Source organism: Oculina patagonica, unplaced genomic scaffold (genome assembly GCF_052425735.1).
Source record: "Oculina patagonica isolate OP01 unplaced genomic scaffold, crgOcupat unplaced581, whole genome shotgun sequence".
Lineage (NCBI taxonomy): Eukaryota > Metazoa > Cnidaria > Anthozoa > Scleractinia > Oculinidae > Oculina > Oculina patagonica.
This window is the reverse complement of record NW_027558450.1, coordinates 1-10,603: the sequence shown is the minus strand read 5'-3', so window position 1 is coordinate 10,603 and position 10,603 is coordinate 1. Positions and strand designations below refer to the sequence as shown.

The 10,603-nt window shown below is 36.0% G+C and overlaps 2 protein-coding genes across 2 annotated transcripts; both read right to left on the bottom strand.

The window, feature by feature from the left end:
* Positions 1 to 1,593: 1,593 nt before the first annotated feature.
* Positions 1,594 to 2,260, bottom strand: LOC144640950 (uncharacterized; the record flags this gene model as incomplete). The annotated part of the gene is made up of 1 exon (XM_078500016.1): positions 1,594 to 2,260. A coding segment is annotated over exon 1 (667 nt), but the record flags the coding sequence as incomplete, so codon positions are not given.
* Positions 2,261 to 3,594: 1,334 nt separating this feature from the next.
* LOC144640949 (trace amine-associated receptor 5-like) lies at positions 3,595 to 4,770 on the bottom strand. Its single transcript, XM_078500015.1, has one exon. It carries the CDS (start codon positions 4,768 to 4,770, stop codon positions 3,904 to 3,906), a length of 867 nt encoding a protein of 288 aa, XP_078356141.1. The 3' UTR covers positions 3,595 to 3,903.
* Between the last annotated feature and the right edge of the window lie 5,833 nt (positions 4,771 to 10,603).

Sequence of the window (10,603 nt, the reverse complement as noted above, 5' to 3'; positions counted from 1 at the left end):
AGCAAAGTTATGTATGACTGTGCTCACTAATGTGGTCCAAAGTAGCTCTGTAAGCAAAGTTAAGAAGAGACCAGGCTGGATTTAGTACAGGAAGGTCGTGCACCCAGGTGGGGTGGTGGTGGGGTGTGCTCTACTTGTTGGCTATAAAGGTATCCACTGCGCCATATATGGGGTATGGATTTTAGCTTTTTCATTTTGCTTTTCAATGCTTAATGTATATTCTTTTGAATGCTTTCGGAGCTTTATTATTCAATGTTTCACTGTCATGGGATATATAAAATATCGTTACTGCTTCGGTGAACCCAACGAGTATATCCACAATAGCTAAGCTTATAAGCAGAAACGATCCAGTGCCAATGTAACCAATATTATTTCGAGACTCAACTACCGTATTTTCTCAAATTAACACCGGGTCTCGAATAAACACCGGGTTTCCATGAAAGAGCTGTAAATAACCCACTTAAGAATTATTTTGAGGGATAAAAGCTGTGGTTGCAATGGAAATATGTTAGCCAGTCAAAAAATAATGCATAAAACCCTTGTTTAATTAACTCCAGGCTCAAATAAACAGCAGAAGTCATGAAACGCCGGGTCCATCAGGCCAAGTTTGAAGTAAACGCCGGGGGCGTTTAATCGAGAAACACAGTATATCATCTTTAATTTCGCCAACTGTGCGAGAGATCATATAATATGATTCCTATGAATAATAAATAGCTGGTCTGATTACTTTATGCATTGTCTTCTTTAAGATGCAGTCTATTTCAAATTTGGAAATCTTTCTTTTTGGCCTTCGTCGGTTGAATTGTTGTATAGAAAAGTTTATATAACATTATTAGTTTATGTTAAGTTTTACGACGTCTACAATTTTTGTAATTTAACACATCATGTTATGTCTAAGCAAGCTATGAATATAAAAAAAAAAATCTCTTGTATGGTTTACGAGCAAAGCAGGAATAAAAACAGAAGTACGTTATCAAAGGAGTTAATCAAGAATCTATTGTCATTTGTTTACAATGGGGATTTTCATTCTTTATTAAGATTAAAAGTTTTGAATGCAAGAAAAATGTTTTTAACTACAATAACCTTCTTTTAGCAATTTAAGAGTTAGAAAAAAGTCAAAGTCCTGGAAAGTTTTTTGCTTTGATTGTAGACAGTTTCGTTGTAACGAGTCGCGCCAATAGGAGAAACTCTGCAGTTAAGCTTTTTTTCTACACATCACTGTCAAAGCAAAAATGATGATGGTGCAAAAAGCAATTATCCAACATTTAGGATGCTGTATGCAGCTAGCAAGGGAAATACGCCTACACATATTCCAGCTACCCATACACAAAAAACGCTGTAAATGTAAACTTTGGTGCTTGTGACTATTAAAAGTCTGCTAACTTAGTTTTTAAGGCCTATAATTAACTCTGTACTGTTTTGACTGCCTTCGGAACATTATTCGTCTTATCATCTCTCTGAACATAGAAATTCTAAAACTGTAAATGATAGGATTAACGATAGAATTTGCCAAACAAAACATGTTAGAGACATAAACTACTACTAAAATGGCACGTTCGGAACAAATATAAAACACAGCGTAAACTACCATACCTGGAAACCAACAGGCAAGAGACGCACCTATCACAATAAACAGAGTTTTAGAAATTTTCGCATTCTGTTCTGGTCCATTTTGCCTGTTATGAGCCGCATTGACGGCGGGGAGTCTACAGTTAAGTCTTGTTCGGATTGCCAGATAAGAAACACAGATCGCAGTTAAACACAAAATGACCATAGCAGCGCATGCAACTATCCAGTGTGCGTAATCCAATACGCCTTGAACAGCAAGCAAAGACAATAAACCTGCAGATATGGCGGCCAACCACACAAAAATGACACCATAAATGTAACCTTTGGTGCTTGCCACTCGATGGCGGAGCGGCCAATTCAAAGCATATGCACGTTCGAACGAAATCAGTACGAGGAAAAATACTGACGCGAAAGAAAAAGTTGTTTGAAGTATGATGGAAATATGTCCATAAGTAGTACTGTTGATGCTTAGTTCTTCAAGCTCCTGACGAATTTCATTTTCAATCACTATTGGTTCTGTTAATCCAACAAGTAGATCCGCAGCAGCCAAGTTTATGAGAAGAAAAGAAGTTCGCTTCAGGTTGTTACGGTGCTTCCAAAACACGAATATGGTGAAAAGATTGCCAATAATAATGATCAGGGACTCAAATATTGTAGTACCAATAATTACAATAACAGCTGTTTTGGACATGTTGATATGTTCACGTTCCTGAACCGTCCTTTGAACTGGCCTGGGACTTAAATTGAACGAGTTAATTTTGTTGGAGTGCGTCTTGGCTAAAAAGTGGCAAGGATTGCTATCCGATCCACAATCACTCTTGACTGGGCGCTCTGCTCGCTGAACTGCGGATGTATTTGTTAGAGTTACTGCTGTTTTTTAATACAACAGGATCAAATAACTTCTTTCAAATGAAAAATACAATCTACAGCTTTTTAATTAATATCCTAGAAACACTTCCGCCTACTGTACCATAAATGAAATCTCTTTCAACGCAGCTATTGCGCGCAACTGACATTTCAATTTTTATTTAATAAAATTTGTACATATAAACAAAATTAAAACATACTCACAATTGAATAAAACTATTTTATTTTCACCATATGAATATAATAACCTGTAGTTTGAATGTAATTTCAGACTTGCTTCAATTAAATTTGGGAATTGTATGACTAACAGTACACACCTCTGTACCTGAACTGGGGAAACCTGATGGATTATTAAGCAGAAAGAAGAATCGCTTATGCTTTTTACGTTTCTTTTTCAGAAGACGAAATAATGAAGTATTCAAAAGTAATAATTCACATAATCACAGTCGCAGCTGTATTAGACATAGCAAGAAGTCAATCTATAAAAAGCAAATTTTAATTGAACCGTTTTTCAAAAGAAAATTTAAATGAAAGTACGCGATGAATGTAGTAAATTTGATGTGACATATAACGTGAAACGTTAGTAGAAGTTATGAATGTAAAGGTCTTTAAAAAAACAGTAAGCTCATAGTCCATTTAATATTTCATTCTTATTTCACCTTTTTAATAGCCAGTCAAGGTGTACTAGCTGTTTTGGGCAGTTATTTTATTGAGAGCGCGGTGACGCAATTCTTTTGTTTGATTTTAATTCAAACCAGAAGCTCGGAATGAAATTGGATCAAACTAAAAGTTAACAAATATTTCTCCAGTAAGGCGGGTCGTGCAGAGGGTCGCAAGTGCATTTAGATAGGGTATATAGGTATGGAGCTTGCAGCGACTGCATCAAAACAAATTCATGAAAATAACAAACTTCAAGGCGTGTTGCATTATGGCGTGCCGTGGCAAAGTGTCGAGACTGTTTTACAGGATTTGAAGGTTAGCAAATTATCTAGGAAAACCAAAGAGTACGTTTAACGGAGATTTATTGCTTCAAATAGCAACGAAGGTAAACTGAAATAACAATAAAACAAAATTTCTATCAATTTAGCTGAAATGTTCTGTTAATAGTTATATTATTATAAATTTATATTATAAATAAGCTGTAGTTGTCATTCAACATGAATCAGGGAAAAATGTGTAACGCATGTATGACATAAAAAAACTAAACAAAAGTATTGTTGGTGTGCTAAAATACAAAATTTTCTCGGACGTTTCGAGACGTCTGTTTTTTCATCAGTGTTAAAATGCCGTTAACCGACATTTGTTGTTGTTATTGTTGTTGTTACAGAACGTATTCATACTTGCTTTTCCCGAGATCCATCGTGCACGTTACAGAACGTCTCAAAGCAAAACTGACAACTCCTTATAAAAATAGGCAATCATGATCAATTTTGAATACACTGAACAGTTCTGACAAGATCGATGGTTTTAAGGCCTATAGTTAACTGCATATTGTTTTGACTGCTTTCGAAGTTTTATTCGTTTCAACGTTTCTCTAAACACAGGAATCCTAAAGCTGTATATAATCGGATTAACGGCAGAATTTGCCAAACGAAACATGTTAAAGACATGAACTACTATAATAGTAACACATTCGGAACAAAGATAATAAATAGTGTAAAATACCAAACTTGGAAGGTAACAGACGAGAGACACACCTATCACAATAAAAAGAGTCCTGGAAAGTTTTGCATTCTGTTCTGGTCGTTGTTGTCTATTATGAGCTACATCGATGGCGGGAACTCTGCAATTAAGTCTTGTTCGGATTGCCAGGTAAAACACGCAGATCATGATTAAACATAAAATGACCATAGCACAGGCTGTAACTACCCAGTGAGAGTAATTCAAGACGCCTTGAAAAGCAAGCAAATTCAATATACCTGTAGATATTCCAGCGAACCACACGAATATTGTACTGTAAATGTAACCTTTGATGCTTGCCACTCGATGGCGGAGCGGCCAGATTAAAGCATATGCACATTCCAGAGAAATAAGAACGAGGAAAAATACTGACGCAAAAGAAAACATTGTGTGAAATGGGACGGAAATATGTCCATTTTTAACGCTGTGGTCGTCAAGCTGCTGTGGAAGTCTATATGCTCCAATCGATATCACTTCTGTTAATCCAACAAGTAAATCAGCTACAGCTAAGTTTATAAGCAGAAGAGAAGTTCGCTTCAGTCTGTTACGGTGCTTCCAAAATACGAATATAGTGAAAATATTGCCAACAATAATGATCAAGGACTCAAAAACAGCAGCAAAAAGAATTACAATAGAAGCTGTATTGGAAATCATCTGTCGGGTTACTCAGCCGTTCATTTGAGCTGGCCTGATACTAAACCGCAGATTCTGTTCTTTCGCTGTGATTCAGAATCGAGTTTACCTACAAAGTAGCAAGGATTGCTATCGTAGGCATAATCAGTTGTGACCGACCGCTAGGCCCACTGAATTTGCAGATGTATTGTTTTAGAGCAGCTGCTGTTTTTAATATAACAGGATGACAAAAGTGTAATCTACAGCTTCCAATAGCATTTGAGTCTCAATTTTTAATTAACATCTGACAAATATTCGTGTCCATTGCACCATCAAGAAATTACTTTCCATGCAGCTATTGCAATTGTTATTTAAATCACTTTAAATAAAAATATATACGACCAACTCAAAACTTAAAAAAATAAATAAGGTGTGTTCTATTCACTTTATGCAATGTTTCTTATAAAGTCTGATTGTCATCTGCCTGAATATAATTTTAGCCCTTTTTTCCAAAATTACGTTTTGCGAATCTTATTACTAACGACGCATAACACTGCCAGTATTTGACCTTGTGAAATGAAATGCAAAATTCTTCCTGTTTTTTTTGTTCTGTTTGGCTTTATAATAATAATAATAATAATAATAATAATAATAATAATAATAATAATAATAATAATAATAATAATACTTTATTCAAACACACAAATGGTATTACACAAATTGTATCTGAAAAGGCGGACCATGAGGTCATCCCTATTTAGGTCCCCTAACTAAAATTACAATCTAAAATTTAAAAAATTAAAAAAAAAGCATTATAATCTAAAACATTACAATCTAAAAGTTAAAATCTAAAATATCTATAATGTTTTGTTTTGTTTTGTCTTGTTTTCCTCTGTAGTGATATTTGGACCTCCTTGGCCGTGGTGGCCTCTAAAAGATGCCTTTTTCGGTGTCGTCTCTACCTGCAAGGGTGCAGCTGTGCTTAGGTTTTACATATTTGTCCCTGCTATGGAGGAAATGTTAATGATACATTTACGTCTTCTCTCTCACACGGGCCTATTTTTAGGGGAACTTTTCGTGGTTCAACCGAAGAAGTATTTTTTGTCATCTTCCGTTTCTCTCGTTCGGGAAAAGTTTTGTTGGATTGTTGTCTTTCCTGGGGAGGCTTATTTAATGGAAATTCTGGTGAACAGCAAGTTAAGGTTCCGTCAGGGCTGTTACCGAGGGGAGTGACAGTTTAAGCCACTCCCCTCGGGCTGTTGCCGCACCAGCCATGTTTATATACAGAAAGGAACTTCGCGTCAGTCTCTTACTGTGCTATATAACACAAAAACCAACATGGGGAAAATGTTGCCAATAAAAATAGCCAAGGATGCAGCAATATTATGCAGCAAATAAAAAAAGTGACTGTACTGGGCATGTTAGTTCTGCTAATGTTCCTCTGAACTGGCTAAAATGGTTTATCTGTCAGTGTTCCTACTCTACTGGGTTCCCACACTGCGCAAAACCAATAATATTCTAGTGTTTTCTAGCCTTGAATACGTAATAGTGACGCCATGGAGTCCTAGAGTATTCAAGACTCACACAGTACGTGATGTACACCTGGAATATTCGTATCGTATACGGCCGAATACGCTCTGTGCAAAGTCCTTCGGGAATTTTCTTTAAACTATACGACACATCTGTGGTTATCCTGGAGTATGATGGAGAATTCTTTTGTAGAAAAAAATGTGGACAAATATAACTTTCTGGATGCATGGTGGTTTGCTTGAAGTAAAATTTACTCCCAAAATCAAACCACTTACGACACTCGTGCATCCGTCACACGTATGCGTTTGGAACATGAATACGTGATCGTGATCAAGGATTCCAATCGTAACCAGAGTTATCACTAGTGCCACCCCTAACTCGACAGACGTAGTTGTTAGAATTGGTACATATATTTATTCTTACAACGCGATCAAATAACAAATTCAAATGAAATAATCCAACATACAATAGTACCGTATATTCGATTAAGCGCCCTGGGCGCTTATTAAATTTTTGGACTTTGAGGGTGGCTGCTTATTCGAGGTGGGCTCTTATTAAATTTTCACCAATTTGTGCCTTTATTTTGCAGGAAAACAATGTATAATAACTAAACGTGAAGGTGTAGGAAAGCTAAATTTTAAATGTTCATTGAAAGTTTCAGTAAAAAAGCTAAAAAACTCGGTCTTCGGGATTGTCTCTAAGTAGTACTTAGTCAATTTTAATCTAAACATCAATAACAATCAAAATTCCTCTTGTGGGAGGTGGGGGTGGGCGCTTATTTGAGGTGGGCGCTTATTCGAGGTTAGGCGCTTAATCGAATAAATACAGTACTTCATGTCTCATCAATTAAAGATGAATTCCAGTCCGTACTGCGCAATCTCGGCTGCAATGTTTATGTGAGCCTCACACGAAGGAATGTTTACAAGCAAAACTAAAAATTCCGTGACAAACTTACCTTTTTCTTCATTATTAACGCCAGATATCCTTGCAGAACAAATAATAACGAGTAGAAGAACCTTGACGCTATTTCAAACCGACATTTCAGCTCATTGGGAATTCTTGAACGAAACGAACCGTAATGGCGGACTAAAAAACTTCGTGTATGCTGTCACCGAAGTGTAACGTTTCAACGAATTCAAAACAAAAACGAAAACAAACCCCGAGTCTGCGCAGTACGGACTGGAAATCAGCTCTAATTAAATCTGACATTAGACATGTGCCTACTTTGAGGGAAGCGAGATGAAATTACTTTACTTCATCCAGCCATCACTCTTTGAAGCCTTTTTAAATAGCTGAACAAAGTATGATATTTGAATTAACTGTGAACTTAATTTTAGAATGCAATGAATAACAAATACTTGGTTTTATTACTGTGTGTACAGTTTGAAGTGTCATCTACATTAAATTTGGGAATCTGCCCCCCCCCCCCCCCCCCGTCAGCCGAAGTGTTGTATAAAATGCACCGAAGAACATTCTTAGTTTTGCTTAAACCGATCATCGTATAATCTCAAGCTCTTCCATATCACAGCATGCCTCATTTTATACTCATTGCTTTACGGTCGAGCAAACTATTGAAAAAAAAAGATTTTTTACAAGTCTTGCGAGCATGACAGGAAATAGAGATGGAATTACATTATCAAAGGCTATATTCAAGAATTTAAAATCATTTGTTTACAATAAATTTGTATCCATGTTTTATTTAGATTATAGCTTTTGTTTGCTGCAATTGAATACGTTTCTTGACCTCCATGAAGACGTTTTTCATTTAAACGAATCTTATTCATACAACAGTTTAATTAAAATTTGTTCATATCCGGAATATTGCGAAAGTTAACTAGAAAATCATAGTTTCCAATGCACCCCTTAAATAGCGACCAAGTTTAGACGCCTGACGAGTCACTTTGCGCAGCGCACGATTAAAATACAGTTTATCAATCTCAGTGAGTTTTCAATATGGTGCGAACATGGTCACCACTAAAGTCGACCAAATTACACATACAATACAGAGTAGGCAAAAATTGAATGACAAAAAACAAATCAAAATTCTAGTAGGCATCCGTCAATCCCGGAGGATTATAAAGATGTGCCCTGGGTGACTGTCAGGGCACAGCGTCCGTTGTGACTGTGCACAACGATTTTGATGCGAGAGTGAAAGACCTTATTAACCCTCGGACGTACAAGTGGATGCCACCCCCCCCCCCCCGTAAGGTTTTTTCCAAATTTTGAAAAAGGCATTTGCCCTACAATGCTGAAACTTTCAGTAGCTGTTCATTCATCCTTTGCAAAAATTTTCATATGTCAACCATGTGTCCATGGTATATGACGTTGCCATGGCAACGTCATAAATACAAGCAGGTCTTAACAAAAATCGTCATTTTTAACATTTTTCTTGATTTTTTTCCAGTTTTTTAAAACAGAAGTGCAAGATTTGTTTATTTTTACATTCCATAAGCATTTTGGCTTGATTTGGCATCAATTTCCGTTATTTTGTGACTTTCTAAGAAAATGTTGAAATCCAAGATGGCGGATCCAAGATGGCGGCTCTTATGACGTCACGTGACGTCATATGACGTCACAGCCAATTAAAATTATGTCATCTTGTAGAGTAAGCTAAGGGCTTCCTTCTCAGAGCAAAATAATTTCGCTACGCCTTAATATAACGAAAACTCCGGGGAGGGGTTCCATCCACCCCCCCCCCCCCCCCCCCCTTGTACGATGCGGTTGTGACAACATTAGAATTGCATCTTTTTCAATAAATATTTTTTGAAAAATAATCAATGTCTATAGTGCCAATACAAGAGGCAAAGAGCACACAGAGGGTTTAGAGAACCAAGATGAGAAATCAGCATTATGGAACATTGCGTAGAAAAACATGAGAAGGAACGGCAAGAATTCAAAATGTCAGTGACTGGGGTGTATGGTAAAGATGCCATTTTAAGACAAATCGCAGAGAGCGTGAGAATCAACCGAGTGGCAAAGGGATCCCTCATCAACACAAAGAAGGAGTGGAATTATGTAAAACTCCCTAGAGTGGTACTTGGCGAAGGAGAAATATGATGTGGCACTCTATGTGAGACCTTACATGAAGTTGGTGGACTATCCAAGACACTTGGTGCATCATACACTGAGTACCAGGGCATCTAAAATCCAAGATGGCGGAAAATGCCTGACGAGGCTGAGATTTCAGCGAAATTTATAGCAGTGATACAAAGATATACAGATATTTTTAATATTTTAACTCCAAAATCGTGCGTTCAAAGAATAACAAAGACAAAGAATGTCAAGAAATTACCGAAGTTTATATAATTCTTTTTATCGCTTCGACGAAAGAACGTTCTGAAGCACATTGACAAATAACCTTCGAATTTCAGGAGTACTCCTATCATTTTCACCAATCTTTAATTAAACTGCCAGAAATGAGCTTCCACTAAATGACAAAAAATGTCAAATAGCGTCTTCATGCAGATTAATTAAGTTTTTAGGAAGTTTATATATATGTTTTTTAGATTCGACGCTTTTAGTAACAAGATCAAATAAAGAATTTAAAATATAAATATAATCTACAATTTGATCCAGTGGCATTCCGAGATACATTATTTAACTAAATTCAGACAAAAGATTTGTGCCAGTGCCCTTCACTAAAATTACTGTTCAGAGGCAGCTATCACGCGTTGACTGACATTTGAAACAGTGGAATAAGAACGCAATATATGAAATGGATATGAACCTACGGTTATTGTAAAGTACTCGCAAAAAATAATTTATTGGATACATCTGGCTTTTGGATTTCAGTAAAGGAATGGCTTCAAAACTACCTTACTGACGTTAATAATTTAAATGCTTTTAATATAACATTCGGGTTTTTTAGAAAAAATCTTCCTTTACTAAATCATATCATCATCTTATGTAAGCAAGTAATTTTTCAATGTCGAAACCTCAATATAAAGCCATCTCTTTCATTATTGAAAGCCAGGATAAAAATAACGTACAATTTAGAACTTGCCATAGCTAAACAAAACAAAAACCTAAAAAATCATAGCGAAAAATGGAAAGAGCTTCTCCCTGTTTTTCAACAGTAGAGTTAATATTTTATAATTATTTTGACGGAAATCATAATTAGACACTTCTTGTATTTCTCGCTTCGTGTGATTGTAATTTTTTTCCCTTGTTCTTCTTTTTTTTTTCTCTATAGACTAAGTGTAAGTATAGTGTTAGTTTTCTTCTTCCACTCAACAATTATATTTGTATTTTAGTAATGTAAGTAGTGTAAGTAAGTAGTTTAAGTTATCTTTTTGTAAGTAGCCTTTTTTTCTGTAAGTGATGTAAGTACCTGTATATTTGTAAA